Source organism: Antechinus flavipes, chromosome 2 (genome assembly GCF_016432865.1).
Source record: "Antechinus flavipes isolate AdamAnt ecotype Samford, QLD, Australia chromosome 2, AdamAnt_v2, whole genome shotgun sequence".
Lineage (NCBI taxonomy): Eukaryota > Metazoa > Chordata > Mammalia > Dasyuromorphia > Dasyuridae > Antechinus > Antechinus flavipes.
Window position 1 is genome coordinate 266,250,402 of NC_067399.1, and position 17,832 is coordinate 266,268,233.

Below are 17,832 nucleotides of genomic sequence, written 5' to 3' on the forward strand. Positions count from 1 at the left end.
GTTTATTAATTTAATGGAAAACAAAAGGCATTGGAACTGAGTTTTTGAGTATTTCCCCCCACCTAAGGCAATTGGGATTAAGTGACTTGCCCAGGGTCACACAGCCAGGAAGAGTTAAGTATCTCAGATCAGATTTGCACTCAGGTCCTCCTGACTTCAGGGCTGGTGTTCTCTCCACTGCGCCATCTAGCTACCCCAGTTTTTGAGTAATTTAAATTATCACTGTACATATTTTTGGAGACTGGGTCTCCCTCTCTTTCTCTCTCTCCCAGGTTTTATGTGCAGCTGCATGTCTTAGTCTTGTACCACTATGGATGGGCACAGAATCTTTGAATTGTTCTCTTTCCAATCTAGGCTGGTTTGCCCCTACTTCAGCAGTTTAGATTCACTATGTTGGTTTTGGACTTAGTGTGGACATCTGAACTGCTTTAGTGCTACTGCTGAGAACTCCCAAACTCAAGTGATCCATCAGCCCAAGCCTTCCCAGGGAGTGAGATTCAGAGGTGTGTAGCACCACATATGGCAACTTAAATCTTGTTTAAAAAAAAAAAAGAACCAGCAGTAGATTTTAGGACTTCTGATGTTATTCCTGGGCATTTGGTAACAAAACCCCACAGAACTAACAACAGAATTGAGGGCCAGAAAATGGGATACAAGGAAGCAAACTATTTACTCCTAGTTATAAATAATACAACAGAAGTGGGTCTTTTAGGTATGGTATACTGCAGCAGGGGTGTGGAGAAAAGAACACTGAATTTGTAGTCACTTAGGTTTGTCTTGAGAAAATCATCTACCTTCTCTGAGATGATGTAGTTTCTTTATCTGTCAAATAAGGGGGTAAGGCTTGAAAGACTTTAAGAACCCTTCTTGTTTGAATTACTCTCATCTTATGATCCATGAGCTCCATTTAAGAAGGCTCTAGGATGGTTATAGGAAGCAGCTAAGTGTCCCTCCCACTAGAGCTCTAGGCCAGGAATCAAGAAAACCTGAGTTCAAATCTTATCTCAGACATTTATTAACTATGTAGTAAATTTTCTGAACAGTAAAATGGGGATAATAATAGCACCTGTCTCCTCAAGATTAGTGCAAGAATCAAAAGAAATAATATTTATAAAGCACTTAGCATGGTATTTAACACATAGTAGATGCTTAATGTTTGTTACCTATGCCCAAAGGCCTATAAACCTGTGCATACTCTTTGATCCAACAATACCATTAGGGATACAAATCTATCCCAAAGATATCATTTAAAAAAGGGAAAAGGAGCCATGTGTACAAAAATACTTATAATAGCTCTTTCAGTGGTGACAAAGAATTGGAAATTGAGGGGATGTACATCAATCGGGCTAAACAAACTGTGGGATATGAATGTAATGGAATATTATTGTCCTCTAAGAAATGATGAGGGGGCAGATTTCAGAAAAACCTGGAGAGACTTATATGAACAACTGATGCCAAGAGGACATTGTACACAATTGTGTACACATTGTACACAATAACAGCAATATTGTGCAATGATCAACTATGAATGACTTGGCTCTTCTCAGAACAGTGATCCAAGACAAATTCAGAAGACTCATGATGGGAAATGCTATTCACATTCAGAGAAAGAACTATGGAGTTTGAATGCAGATCAAAGTATATCATTTTCACTTTTTTTTCTTTCTCATGGTTTTCTTCTTCTGTTCCAATTCTTTCATAACATGACTAATGAGGAAATATGTTTAATATGACTATACATGTATAATCTATGTCAGATTGCTTGCCATATTGGGGAGGTAATAGGGCAGGGAGAAAAAAAAATGGAAATCAAAAATTGTATAAATGTTGAAAACTATCTTTACAAGTAATTGGAAAGGTTACTATTAAGTGGAAACAAACAAAATTAATGTTTGTTCTCGTCCTCCACCCCGTGGTCTCTCCTTGTTGATGGGATGGAGTATGTGGTGAGGGAGAACTTCTAAAACACAGAGGAAAGGATTGAACAGGAATAAGAGAACTTCTGAGAATTGGGGACTGATCCAGCTATACAAAGGCTGTTCTATACTAGTGAATCAAAAGTGCTAGTTTTAACATGCTACTTCCTTATTTTCTATTCTTCTCATGTAATCATTTTACTTCTATCTGTAAATCTTTTGGATTGGAAATACTCTCCTTTCAGTTCACTAAGCAACAGTCACTGAAACAGCTCCTTAAATGCCACTTCCTCCAAGTGCCTAAAGGGCTACTTTCCTACCAAATCCCCTCGAAAGGAATTTGGTATCTGAGCTCAGTCTAGACTTCTTATAATCAGGCTGTTCAATTAAGCTCAGGCAGCAACTTGGTGCATATTTTGGGAACAAAAGCATATATATTTTTTTTCTTTCTGGATCCTAGGGTTTTCCCCTCTTCTGTAAATTACAGAGAATAGGTCACTCACAATAGATCTTGTTAGCCAAAATGCCAACAAGGGCTTCAGAAAAGCATTGATTGCTTGGATGAACAAAATATATTTGGAAATTGATGCATGTCTCTCCCTCCTTCCTCCCCTTAGCCCCTTGACCTAAGCTTTCTCTTTTCTGCATTTGAATTAAAATAACATATATCAATTATGGAACATTGCCAAACAGTTAGACAAGTTATGAGATTAATTGGAAATGCAAGCCATTCCTTGGAGGTTTCAAAAGGAACCTTTATTGATTCATACTTATATATTACAGGGAATAATGAAAGTCACAGTCACCCTTTGTCCAAAGTAAACCCTGATCAAATCCACTCAAATTGTTCCACTAAACCTTCTGACTGTGCTGATAAGCCTGAAGGACATTGAAGAAGATGAGTCAGAACAAGCTGGACTGTGGAAGAATGAAAACCAAATATCGAAGGAGGCAGATATTGGCTTTCACAACTGCATTTTTGCTTCCCAGTATCAACTGAGGAATCAGATATAAATACATGCCTTCTGGAGCTTTGGGTGGCTAGATGGTCACTATTTTGGATAAAGTCAATTTTTACTTTCTTAAGAAGTCCTTCTTGGAAAAAGGACATGGATGTATGATCTAGTTCCAGTTATATAAAGGTCATTTTCTGCTGGGTTCTGAGACTTATGGTATATCATAAAGACTTCTGTGTCCTGCCCAGACCTTTCTGCACAAAGAAAAAACTGGTCTCAAAGCAGACACATGCACGGTATCAGATGTGGTCGCTGGACAAGTAAGGATCATGCTCATAGATGTGTTAATGATATTTGCTTTGAACTGTAATGCCAGTGGACTGGATGAACCAATCCGTCTTCAAGTTTCAATCAGTGTGACTGAAGATGCTGGCATCCCTCCAGCTCCAGCAGGAGCCAAGAGTTACAGTGAATGGGTTGGCAGGAAATCTTTGAGAACTAAGAAAAACATAGGTGCACGCTTTGGTAGGAAAGTTTATTTGCAGTTCCATAGCTTAATAAAAGGGCTGTGAATGAAGTGTTAAAACTTCTCGCCTAACTTTGCACTTGTCAATTCAAAGACGTCTGGACACTTCAGGAGACTACAGAGAAAACAACAATGAAAGGTTTCAGCACTTTGATCAATGTTGTGGCCAGTTGTCCTACTCCAGATGACTGATAGTGAATCATGCTTTCCACTTTTCTTCTAAGAGGTGCTGGGCTAGAGGTGCAGATCTTTGTTAGATCTGGTTTATATGCTGGCTTATTTTGTTAACTGTATTTTGTTACAAGGGAAGATTCTATTTAGTAAGGGAGGAAGTACTCAATGGGAAGTGACAACAGTTTTTATATATAAAAAAAAGTAACAATAAAACAACAATGAAGAAATTAAAAGGACAGACGGAATACAATTAATACAAATATATATATATATATATATATATTTTTTTTCCCCAAGAAATCACAGCAGTTCTTGCCTTCTGAGACATGGACTAAGCACTGAGCCAGCATGAGATGTGGATAATTTCTCTTTTGGGTAAATCAGTCACAGGTACCAGAACCAGAGCAGGAACGGCATCCATCTGTTCTTCCAGCAATGCCTGGAGTCCTAAAATGTGAATGAAAAGGACTTTTGAATGCTTCCAACTTTATATGTTTTTAATTTGTCATTATAAGACAGGTTAGTTTTGGGGAAAAGGTCCATTGTACCTTACAAACATATGAAAATATTTAACAAAACATAATGCTTAGTCCTGCTATAATACAGTTTGTACAAAATGCCTCAAAAATCAATTGTACCAGAACCTATAACTTTCCCCTCAAACCAACATCACTCTAAGGAGAAGAAATCATTTAAAAAGTATTCTTATTTTCCATCCCACATTGTTTCCTTTGTCTCCCAATTTTCTTGTTTCTTTCCCCAGCTTTAAAATACTAACAAATCTAACAATTAAAATAACTGTGCTTAGACAGAGAAGAAATGGCAAGATTAGTGTTGTTCAGAACTATATTCTATCACCATCAAATCCTGTGATGATTAATATAATAAGAAACAATGGCTACTTATTTGCTCCAAGGGAGTGAATACTTGACTTTAATTTTAATAGCAAAGCACACTTTGGAACTGGTGGCCCACAAAGTCTTGGACTTTTAGTCCCAGTGATAAAATACCAGAAAGAAAAAAAAATTTTTTATCATTTAATTTACAAGGACAATAAAAACTTTTCTCACAGTAGAATTTCCTCTATAAATTAGGAAACTCTTTTTGAAATTCAAAACTGTGACAAAGTTGCCACACTCGACTAATGACCTTTAGTTATAATTGGATAACTGAATTTTAAATTGTCAAGAAAATGGAACTGACGCTCAGAAACTTTGCCAAGAGTATAATTCTATGATATGCATTTGACAATCTGAAAAAGACCATTGCTTTAAAAATGAACCTGATATTGAGTTATCTATAGGCAAATAAAACACTGAATATTCTTTCTCAAAGTGACTTCCCCCTTCACCTTCGTTCCATACATATGTGATTCAGATTTGACAATTCTTGCTGAATTTGTGACACGTTTATTTTAAGTTGTTTTTAAGGCAACATTTTCTAAGAGTATGTATGAAATTTATACTTATACAGATTCTTATAACTATCCTTAGTAGGGCAATACAATTTAAGAATACAAACACAAATACCCACAATATGAAAGTCTTTAAAATGTAGATTTCTTTGTTTGAGAGATGGTTGATCCAAGTAGATGGTCTAAATGGAACATGTTTGTAATTTATAGGAATTAGAATATATGTGGCTGTATAGATTAAGAAAACGAAATCATTTCTGAGTATTCCACATGGAAAACTGTTGACATTGGAGGTGAATATTGACAGAAGTGGGTCTGAGATCAATATCCAACCTCCAGGGTCAAAGGACTTCATGTTTGGTGCAATAAACAACTTAGTTGAGGTATTACAGTGGTTCAGGAGAGTAATGACTATTAAGGGTCAGACAAGGTTTTCCATTATAAACTCTGATTTGGGGGGGCCTTCATCGTTTCCAAATCTCTAAAGGAACCAGATAGTGTGAGTTAGGCAAGAAGCTGGCTTGGAAACAAAGCAAAAGGCATTAAAATCCAAGTTTAAAAATTAATGGTTTCAGCTGGTGCCTTTTTCCTCTTCTTCAGATTCAAAACCCATCAATCCATCCCATTTTCATAGAGCTTTTAAAGTAAATCTCTCAAATCCTCAACCAATAACAAAATCTGGAAAAATTCTGGGGAGCTAAGGGAGTACAGATGAAAAGTCCTGAAAACAAAGTAAATCTCTTTTGAGTTTTTTAATGTCTTGAAAGCTTTACTTTTGAAAATTATCTAGCACATGTACCTTAGTCATAAATTATAAAGACCACTATTTTGGGCCCTGTGACATTAAAAGAATGGTGTCTATCCAATCAAATATGGTTCAATGTGATATTGGAAATACTCAGGACATTTTGCCACTAGTATTGGAAAGGACAATTGTACCACCTGTAAATGATGGTTCTTCAGAAATATTTATTACGTTGGCCCAGCAAAGGAATTACTTATTTTGGGGGGAGGGGCAAAATTGAATTTTTTTAAGCAAATGAGAAGAAATAGTACTCAAATATTTGACTTGGAAATATTCTCTGCTGGGTACATTTTAAATTAGAATTGGGTAAAATGATAATAAATATGTAGTACACAGAGATACATATTGCCAGGTCTAGATTTTAGCTGTGATTAATTTATTATTCTTCAAAAAAGTAATTAAGTAGAGCTAATAGTAATTATAAAAACAGCCTCAATTTATGAAGAATGGAATATCAGTGGGAAGTGGAGTGGGAAAGTTATAAATGAACATAGGATAATGCAGATGAAGAAATAGCTCAAGGACATCCAATTTACACTTTAGGGAGAGCAACCTCTATAGGCAAAACTTTTGATTTTCCAAGTCCTTCTCAAGAAGCAAATCCTCTGTACTCTCCTGACCTCTCTGGTTGGCTTGAAGATGTAAAGATACATTCAAACAACAGAAGTAGGCATTGATCAGTGAGAGAAGACGTGAGGCACTTTCAGTTTCCATTACATTAAACAAAACACTCATTAGTGTCTGGCATTTTTCCCAAGCAGATGTAATCTGGGTGCCCGAAGAGGGTTAACTATGAAATTGGGAAGTCCAGGAAGACCTTCTTAACAGCATCTAGGGACAGCTAAAAGATAGATAAAGTTACATTGGGAATAAGAAGACTAGAGTTACTGGAAATAAGAAATCAATCACAAACTGGCAAAACATATACTTTTATGTTTAGAATAGATTATATGTGTATGGTGCTGGAATATGACAATTTGGCCCAATTTAGTAAAATAAAGAATATTATTGGGCATAATTTTGGAACCTCAGGCAAAACAAACCAAAACAAAACATTCTCCTCCTCCTCCTCTCCCTTTCACCCCCATGATTGCTGCTTGAATGTTCATCCTTATGAAGACAAAGATTATGTCTTTTTAGACATGTGGTTGCGAGGGTCAATCTAACTGAAAATTACGGTCAATAGCAGATTGTTGTGTTGCCGATAGAACAGACTAGGAATGATTATGATTACAACAATTGAAACAAACTATTTTGGAAGAGGAAATCTGGGATAGCATAAGTAAGTAACACAGTGGAGGGCGGCGCCAGAAATAGGAGGATCACTATTTTGGAGCAATTGATATTTAAGAAATCTTTTGCTCAATGGCAAAATGAGCCAACATTAAAAATCATCCACTCTGCCTAATTTCTTATATAAGAAATTTTTTTCATGCTTGCACTTGTTATTTTAATAAGATGTTCGTCTTTTCATTTTGGCTAACAACCCAATCTACCAGGAAGTCCTAGGGATAAACTGTGAAGTAAGTAAGTATTCTCCTTTTTTCTCTGTAGGGATACTCTCCTGATAAAGATTCTTATAAGGACTTTCATTCAACAGAATCAGTAAGGAGAAAGAATGTATGCTTAATAATGTGAAATATGAAAAGGTCTTTGAGATTGCAACAATACCATTTCACTTTTTAACTCAAAGATGCCATTCGATCAGTATTTAACACAGATCTGAAAATCCCAGAGCTAATAAAGCTTCTTGGAGACAGCAGGATGGATCTGACAAGCAGCATGTAGTAGAAAGCCTCATAAGGGATAAGGTTCCTAACAGTGAACTAAGAGTTCCAGTCCCCAAAGAGGTGCCCCTGGTGTGCAGAGCACTTAACCCTTCGACCAGTACCAACATGACTATTCACAAATTATTGATGTCCCTAAATCCCTGGCAGATTGCAGACAGTTTGTGTATCCCTTGAAGCCCTAGCATATGGCCACTAATGGGATGGATTAAAAAATACATATACACATTCAGCCTTTGCCACATGAATGTAAAGCCACTGCAGTGGTAGAAGGTGATTGAACTGGACTGAACACTGTTAAATACATGATTAGCTTCTTGTTATGGATTATTTCCATTGATCTATATCTGGTTTCTGAGTACAGTTTAATTAAAGCTGTCTGGAACAAGACTATTCCTTAAATGATCAGCCTTGCAATGAAATGGTGAAACATGAGAAGAAGGCTTGAGGCTTTTCTTAAAGTACCAAGGACTGTCTGTGGTTAACAACAGTAGCAGGGAAGATATTCATTGTAGAAAATTAGCTGGTTATACTGCTGGCTATTAGCCTTCTCTGCCAGATAAATCAATGCTTTCCTCCATTTCATCCTGGGATATTAGAAATTGATTTAGGCCAATGTTCAGCCCTAAGGATGAAATCTAGGTGTCTTGTGAATTCTTCTGGCTCAGAATCAACAAAGAACACATCAATGGGTATTAGTTCTTTGTCTGGAAAAAGACATGGACAAAATATATCCAATCTTTCTTAAGACAAATTTAGTCATATAGAAGGTAGGCACTTTATCTGCCTAACTGTTTTTTTACTGCCTCTAGTCCAGCAGTATGGCAGGTGAGCATTTGATAAATGTTTCCTCAGTTAGTTAACAATAAACAATTAAGTATCTACTAGATGAGCTAATGGCCAACCAGGGTGCAAAACAGGCCCAAGACATGGCCCCTGGATGAGAAGTTTACAATTTCCATGAGCTGTATCTTGGCAAACAGACTGTTTACTTTTTAGCAGCATGATATATATTTTTTATTATGATTAAACTTCAAATGTGATGTGAAAAAGGGATGTGAAGAGATATAATAACACCTGGTATTCCTTTCCATCAGGAATAAATTCACAATAGACTAATAATAATACCTATATTTGTATAGCATTTTTTATTTCCCAGGTATTTTTATATACAATCTCCACATCAGAACCTAAAAATATCCTTGTGACATTAGTTACACAATTATTTGCCCCATTTTACAGGTGAGAAAATGGAAATTCAGATCAGCTAAGTAAGCAAGCCCTTCTAATATTAACTCTAGAACATAATTCATTAACCATATGAATGCCGAAGAGATTTCCAAAGTAGGTTTTTTTTCCAACGATGTGAAAAAGTTTAGTCACTGTACCTGAAAAAAATAAGGACAAGTCTAAATGCAAATAGTTGTGAGAAATTAGGACAAAGAGAGAGCACAAAGGGTGGAGAATGGGCATTGGAGCCAAAAAGGACCAAGATGGAGTTCTGCCTCTGAAATAACTAGCTGTGGGACGGTAGCTTTGTGTTCTCATTGTCTCTCTAGTTTCATTACCGTAATTCTAGTTCAGGTCCTCATGATCTCTTACCTGGACTATGGTAATAACTTCTTAATTGGCTTCCCTATCTCAGGTCATTCCCCATTCTGATCTAACCTTCACATTGCCCAAAGTGCAGACCTGACCATGTCACTCTCCACTCAATAAATTACACATACTCTTGAATCCCTTTAGGAGCAAATCTAAGTTTTTTTGGCTTTAAAAATCTTTCAGAACCTGGACCCAGTCTATTTTTTTGGACTAATTTTATATACCTTACTAATTAGTACTAGTCAAAATGGCCTTTTGGCCATTCTTCATTCATTTTCTATTTCTATGCCTTTGCAGTGGTTTTCTCCAAGCCTGGAAGGCAATATTCCCTCTTCCACATCTCTTATCTTACATATAGGCCATATAGTTGGTCAGTAAACATTTATTTTGTCTATCTGTCAGACTCTGTATTAAATGCTGGGAATACAAAAAAGGTAAAAGCCAATCACTAATCTCAAGAAGCCCACAATCTAATGGGGAAGATAATAATATTCTCTATTTTTATACACATAAATAGAAAAATTATAAACAATGTGAATAGAAAACAATTTAAAAGGAAGACATGAATTAAGGAAATAGCAAAGGCTTCCTGTAGACTACAGGCATCAAATATACTGCCCAAGGCCACACACAGTCCATAATACTCCTTAGTGGGGCCAGAACCAGATTTAAAATATAACTGGGAAATATTTAACAAAAAAATTGATATATAGTATAATGCAAATAATATTATATTTCACAGCCTGCAAGGATCCTTCTATGATGATTAGTAACCTCTGGTTTTTATTTATTTATTTATTTTGATATTACTGTTTAGAAGATAGGATTTCACCTGGGACTTAAGGAAAGCTAAGGAAATCAGTAGGTAGAGAACAGGAGGGAGAGCGTTGCAGGTCTATCTTGTTCCTTAACAGAAAGAAAGCCAGTGTTACTACATGAGATCTAAGAGTCCAGGATGGGAAGGAAGGTACAAGAAAACTAGAGAAGTAGACTCTGAATGTCACATAGAGGATTTTGCATTTGATGCAAGAGGTGATGGGGAGTCAGTGCATTCAGTAAATGGTACATCAGTAACAGAGGACAGAGACTGGGGCCTGTGATTTCACTGGCACAGGGAATTCTTAGATGAGAAACTTCTCCTTACTTCTCTATAATTTAGAGTCTTAAGAAATTGCCCAGGCTCTGCAAAGTTAAATGATTTTTCCATTCATTATGCTACTCTGTCTCTTATCCAGCACATAGTAAGTGTCTTATAAATGCTTAATTGAACTCATTTGACAAGTCTACATAAGATGGGTTATGGGAAAGGAAAAAGGAAGGAGGCAAGAAAGACCAGAGTCAAAGGAACCAGCTGAAGGATTTCACAACAATATAAGCAGAAGGTGATTATGACGCGCACTGGGTTTGAACCCAAGAGATCCTCTGAGGGAGAAAGTGATAGGATGTGGGAACTGACTTTACAAGAGTGCAGAGAACATGGTATAATGCCTGAAAAGATGACTCTAAGCTTAGAAAGAATGGTGGTCCTAACAGGAAAAGAAGAGGCTTTGAAGGGCTAGGAAATAGGGGTGGGAATTTGGGGAAAATGATGTACTCCATTTTGTTCTTGTTGGGTTTGAGATGGTAAAATGATATTTAAATGGATATGATGCAGGCAGTTGCCAATACAGAAGCAGAATGTAGGTGAGAGTTCAGGTCTAGAGATGTAGATTTAGGAGGCACCTGATGGTTGAAACTGTGCAAGTGGATGAGCTTTCTGAGGCACATAGCATGTGCCTATTACATTGGTATTGTTCCTTTTAAGGACTGTTTCTGTTCAAAGGCATCATTATAATGATGAAGGGTAGCTGGTAAAATTGCCAATGGGTTGGTTTATTCTTTGAATTTCTAAGGCTCCACTTTGGGTTGAACCAGGGGATCATCATCTGCAGTTTCCAAATTATCAATTCACTTTCAACTCAATCTGTTTTATTTTTATGAACTGACTTAAGAGCCTGTTCCAGAAACATTTTTATAAGATAGTTAATACTGTCCTAAACAAAGTTAAGACTATTTTATAATCATGTTCATTTATATAATTCAAGGTTTAAGAGATATTTCTTCTTCAATGAATATCTATTACATCTCTTTCCAAGTATTTATACTCCAAACTTCCCAGATAATCCATAAACTCTGATAGAAGGATGCTGTTTTATCCAGCTATTCAATGTCGTGTCATGGAAGGGAATGTGTGATGTTTGAAGAGATAAATGATCAGTTTTTTTTTTTTTTAGTTCCTTTGCATATCTGCTATATTTATGGATTTTTTCTTTAGCTCTTAAAACAAAAATCCTGCTGCACAGCTAAACATAAATTAGATTTACACAGCATATAAATCTTATTTAACAAGGACTCTCTACCCTTTCACCTACTACCCTACATGTGGCTAGTATAATGATACAATTTTTGAGACTAAAATGCTCAAATTCTGCTGAAAATACTTAATGAATGCAACTATGCAAGAATAGTCTACTGAATATTCAAGGAAGTTAACTAACATTAGTTTAAGGCAGGGGGAATGGGCTGAACTTGTCACCTTTTGACCACAAAGAGAGCAACCTGGCAGAGAGGTGAAATATTTGTGCAGTCCTCAAATGTGATAAAATGCAGACCTTTTGAAACTGCCTCATATATTGCATCTCTCTATGACCTCAACCCTAACTCTTTAGAATGTTTTTTTTCCTTCAGGGTTAAATGGTTAAAGAGCTCCTTTATTGGCTGTTTGGAGTCTCTCCTGAAAAGGGGCTTTTAATAAGACTAAATTGAATTATGAAGCAAGGTTTCTGACTACATTTTAGATGAATCAGCTAAAGTTTGACAACATTTATATTGTCCAGTCCACTGCCATACATTTCATATCAACAAATTTGCCTTTTTTTTTTTCACCTCTGTGACTCTGTTTCAGACTTTTTTTCCTGGGGCACCTGTTCAATTTGAGATGAGATTGGCTGGTTTTACTTAATCCATTGGTGATTAATAGAATTTTTCCATCTTCTTTTCTAGAAAAATGGTCCATAAGGGAATTAAGCTAGAAGAGTTGAAAGTAACATACAAATTCATGTGTAGGTATGTTGAAGTCCTAAATAATCCTCCTTTGTAGAAAGTACAATATCAATTCAACTCTGGTTCACTGATTCATCCACTTTGCTTCTCAGTAGCTCTCCACCAGGAGAGGCCTCCTGTAGCCAACACATTTGCAGATGATACAACTACAGGGACATCTTCACACTACTCTAATAATGATTTTCATTGTGGTTTGAAAATAACTCTAGTTTTCTTCTTTGTTTAAACAGCTGTGGTGAATAAGAATAATAGCAATTATATGTTTTCTATATTTCTTTTATGATCAGTTTAGACATAGCCATAATAGTTGAAGGATTTTTATTTAAGAATAAATCATTTTATTTTAGACCCTTTAGAACCATACAGTATAGAAGGAAGAAAACAGAATATCCTACCACCTTAAATCATAAGACAAATGAAGACCAGATAATTTTCCCTGTAAATTTCCAACCCAAAGTTTCTTCTACCTTTCCTCTTCCTCTAACACATTGAAGTCAGAACTCCATCTTTATATATATATGTGTGTATACACACACACACACACACACACACATAGAATATATATGGTATGACAGAGGGTGGTATAGTGGAAATAGTGTTTGCTATGAATTTAGATGATATATGGGTTCAAACCACAGCTCTTCTAGTCAATGTTTATTATCTTAGACAAATCACTTAACCATTTAGCCTGTTTTTTCACCTGTACAATTAAGAGGTTGGAATAAATTATTTGTAATATGTTTATGATAATATTGGTGTATGTGTATATCTTTACATAAATTTCTTATGCACAAATTTCGTGAAATATTTCTTCTAAGTAATGAGTTTGGAAAAAAAAATCAGTTGCAGAAATAATCAGTCTTTTCATTATCATTCCCATTAGATTAAATTTCTTTAGATTGGGACTAGATGAATTTTTACATTCACATTCTCAGACACCTGACACAGTATCTTCTATAAAATAGGAGCTTTACAAATATTAAATTCATTTATTAAAAACATTAAGGACCTAAAAAAGTTTGCGTGGCACAGAACTTATAGGGGAAAGAATGACTTAGAGTTAAATGAGTTGACTTTGAATCCTGGATCTTTTCTTTGTCAGATGTATAATCTTGGACAATTGCCTTTACTTCCCTGGACTTGTTTTCCCATCTGCAAAATGAAGGATCTCTGAAGTCTTTTTCAACTTTGATTGAGTTTTGCTTCCCCCCCCCCCCCCCCCCCCCGCCCCAGGCAGCTGGGGTTAAGTGACTTGTCCAGGGTCACACAGCCAGGAAAATGTTAAGTGTCTGAGACCAGATTTGAACTCAGGTCCTCCTGATTTTAGGGCTGGTGGTCTATCCACTACACCAACTAGCTGCCCCTTGAGTTCTGCTTTTTAAAGGCAATAGATGGTCTTTTCTAAAGACAAAAGAAACCACTAAAGTCATTAAATTCATAATTATTATTTTTTGTAAATGATTTCTATTTTGTCAGTATGGCTTTATTAGGAATGGGATTTAAATTGACCAAAATTCATAGGTTTTATCAGATATCTTCCATAGGTCATTTTTAGATATGGTACTTATTCCATCAGTACTTAAAAATAATTTCTAGATGGTTGATGTGAAACATATGAGAATTCTTAGTGCCAATGTAATTTCATCTCATTATCCTTTGCATTGGCTATTCTCTGTCCTCTCTCTAAGTTGCTAAAGAATTTATATTTGGAAAAGACCTCAGAGATTTAGTCCCATCATTTTTATAGATGAAATAACTGAAACTAAAGAGTTGTAGCATCCAATATAATGTCATATGGAATGAGTCCATGTCTTCCAACTTTAAATCTGGTATACTTTGCCCTGTATCCTCTTGCCTCTCTTTACTAATAGTCCTTGTTATTTAGATTATAACACGTATAATTTAGTCTTTGGAAAGCAGCCACAGTTGTTAAGTTTTGTTGCTTCTAGTTATATCCAGAATATCACTATTTGTATGGCATTTCCATTTAAACTTTCATAAGCTATTATGCTTCCTTTCTTTGGTGTCAGTATGAATTCTCCATTCTCTTAAATTGTGGAAGCACTTCTTTTGCTCACATTTATAGCTGTTTTCTTTTGGTTTATCATCCAGGAATTTTCCCTGGTAGATATTTTTATTTCATTCAATTACTATTTGCATTTTTCTTAAAGTTACACCAATATTACCATATCATCATGATTCCCTTCAGAACTTTCCTTCTGGATAATTATGTAACAAGTATAAAACATAATTTTGGTGTTTTGTTGTTTCATTGTATCCATTTCTTTATGACCCCATTTTGGATTTTCTTGCCAAAGATAACAGAGGAGTTTGTCGTTTTCTTCTCCAGCTTATTTTACAGAAGAGGAAACTGAGGCTCACAGGGTCTTATTCAGGGTTACACAACTAGTAAGTATCAGAGGCCAAATTTTTAACTCAGGAAGATGGATCTTTCTGACTTTAGATCAAGTATTCTGCTTTGCCATTTATGAGCCCAGTAAAAGATAATAGGTAACATAAATTCACATATACACATGTATAGTTGATGTTATCATCCCTTTTGGTTAGATAAAAAAAGTAAATTCTCTAATGGAAAGCAAAACAGATAATTGAGCTAATTAGGTCAATTAGATAAAAATGACAAATAGAAAAAACAAAACAAAACCTAACAAGCCAACAACTTCTTTATAAATGGCTAATATCATCATTTCAAACCTCTGCTTTGGCCAGTTAGAAAGTGGTCAAAGAGCTGACTAGGAAGACTCATCAAAGAGAAACTCATGCTGGGGGGATATTTTCCATGGAAGGTATGCATATGTAAGTCTGAGTTTCCTATATTATACTCTTCACTGAAGTACTTGGGTGTAAATTTCAAACCATACATATATTTCCTACAATCCTGAATGCAGCCATTTTGCGGAGGAAAGAATATAACAAATTCTACAAGGCAGAGTGGGTCATGGAATAAAGGAGCACTGAAAGCAAAGAAGATTTAGACTTCTTGAGCAATTCAGTGCTTGTGCTCAGCAGCCTAATGTGTGACCTCCCACAGGATCATCTGTACTTTGAAACTATTTTCAGCCAGACAAGTGAAATACAGAAAACTCTAAAATTAAAGGGTAAAAAACTTTGGGTAGAGCTTCATTTTAGCACACCTAACAAGAAACCTGTTCTTGACCTGGGGAAGACTTATTTTAGCATTTTATTGAGGGAGCAAGAACACATCCATATCCACATCCACATCCACATCCACACATCCACATTTGTATGTGTGTGTGTGTGTGTAAGATTTACAAAAAATGTATTTAATACATATTTAAATAAAATCAGAGCACAACTTATTCAGCTGCCTATCTTCATCACCTTCCCTCCCCCCAATAACTTGTTCCCTTAAGGTAGATCAGAAAGACAATCCCCCCCCCCACTAAAACCCTAAAAGTTAAGCCAAAAATAAGCTTTATTTTGGGAAAACTCATACAATCTCAATAGTTACTTCTCATGCTTTGTTTTGCTTTGAGAAAATATAGTCAGATTTATAATGGTGATGCCTAATAATGCATTATATTATTAATATGTCACTAATATTAATAATATACTAAATGATAATATAGCACTAGTCTTGATGCCTAGAAGAATAGTGTTCAAGTTGGTTGTGTGATTCTGGGCAAATCATTTAACTTTTGAGTTCTCTGGGCAACTCTAAAACTAGAAGTAGCAGAAAAAATGCTAACCTGAATTAGGAGAGGGAGCTTCCTCACCCAGTGCTTCCTTATTTCATCAAGAATCACAGGTCTGATGCCTATCTCTTATGTGGAAATAATATGCATTACATTCACACTTTTTGAAATTCCCATAAGAGACCTCTTAATCTTAAAACACTGAACTTCTCTTTTGTCATTATGCTCAATTCTGCTAAACAGGTAAGATGGCACTACCTCAACTGCACTCTCTACCCTCCTCTTCCCCCCCAACATTGGCCAGTTCTACATAATTAGTAAATAAATAATAAGAACGCTGCCTACACAGGGTCTCATTCCAAAGGCAGGCTTGAAGATTTACAATATGCGAAACCAGGCAAAAACTCTGTGGTAATCAGCACAATACATTTTACACTCCATCATAATCAGTTTTTCTGCCTTCATGTCGATAAAACTTTCCCCCCTTTTTACAGTGGTTTACAACTTAAATAATTTAATACAACAGTTGTTATATTTTTATTGCAAGCTTATAAAACTGGTACCATAAGTCTTTCCCCTGCAATATATTACCAAAAAGTGACACAAGAGAAGGGGAACGGATGATTACTAAAACTGTAATTCAATCTTCCAAGTTCTGGAGATGTCATAAAAACTGCTCCTGCTTCACTTGCATATGGCAGATACCATCAGGAACCCTCAAATGAACGATTTCTTGGCATTCAATCTCTCCTTAGGCATTATTTTGTACACAATAAAAACAAAGGGAGGACTTCATACTTCAAATACAATTGTGATTCAATCCCGATAGCTCTACTTTAAAAAAAAGGGGGGGTGGTTGTTTTTTTTTTTGGAGATTTCACCTCAGAATTAATTTTGATGCTGATGTCTCTTAGGCTGAATAAGTGCCTTTATTTTCATTTAAATCGAAATGCAGAAAATGGAAACTAGAAAAAAAAAAGCAACAGAAAAAGAGACATTTAAGCCAACATTATGGACAAAAAAAAATTCAACCTGGAAAAACATTTCAGTGCCCTGCATCTAATAATAGGTAGGAATAATAATAATGATATCTAGCATAGTGGTGTGTATGTATCTGGCACTATACTAAATGTTTTACAAATATTATCTCATGTAATTCTTGCTGTGAGATAGGCATTATTTTATTATTCCATTTTATAACTGAGGAAACTGAGGATAAGTGACTTAACTAGAGTTACACAGCTAGTAAGTGTCTAAAGCTGCATTTGAACTCGGATCTTTCTGACTCCAAATCCAGTACTCTCTTCATTGGACTATCCAACTTAATAAACGATAACTCAATTGAATATAGTGACAATTTAAAAAGAAGAAGTGAGTTCTGTTACCAGCACAGTACTAGGATAAATGTCCACTATTCATGGCTTAATTGGCTATTATTCGAGGGCTGCTTTTCATGGTATGGTTTGTGTTTGACATGGGGCAGAGTATTCTTTTCAGTATAGTCCAAATGTGCCCATGAATGGAAAGGCTCACTTGTTCACGGAATAGTCTCTGAAAACAGGGCTATGTTAATAAAAGAAGAAGTTAACTTTCTTAGATGAAAAATCATTTTAAAAATTCATTTATTCATATTGAGTAGATTTAGTCAAATTTACACCAATCTCACTCCAAAATAGATTCCCAGTGACCTGAACATCCTCTTTATGTTGCTTTCAATCGATCCACTAATGACACTTAGCATTAAATTTAAGGTCTATTACTTGTCTATTAAAACTGTCACTTCACTCTGTAATATAAAATTATTTATATTAATATAAAGTATAAATATAAAATTCAGTGTCAATAATCCCAGGGTGAGATCAAATTAATGTTT

At 35.6% G+C, this 17,832-nt stretch overlaps 1 protein-coding gene across 2 annotated transcripts in view; it reads right to left on the reverse strand.

Moving 5' to 3' along the window:
* Positions 1-2,650: 2,650 nt before the first annotated feature.
* The window catches only part of DPH6 (diphthamine biosynthesis 6), a 492,232-nt gene continuing 477,050 nt past the window's right edge, over positions 2,651-17,832 (reverse strand). For both annotated transcript variants that reach the window (XM_051977032.1, XM_051977031.1), the window contains exon 15: positions 2,651-4,019. In XM_051977032.1, coding sequence (XP_051832992.1) covers positions 3,904-4,019 — 116 coding nt within the window. In that variant the 3' untranslated portion in view covers positions 2,651-3,903. The remainder of the gene's footprint in view (positions 4,020-17,832) is intronic.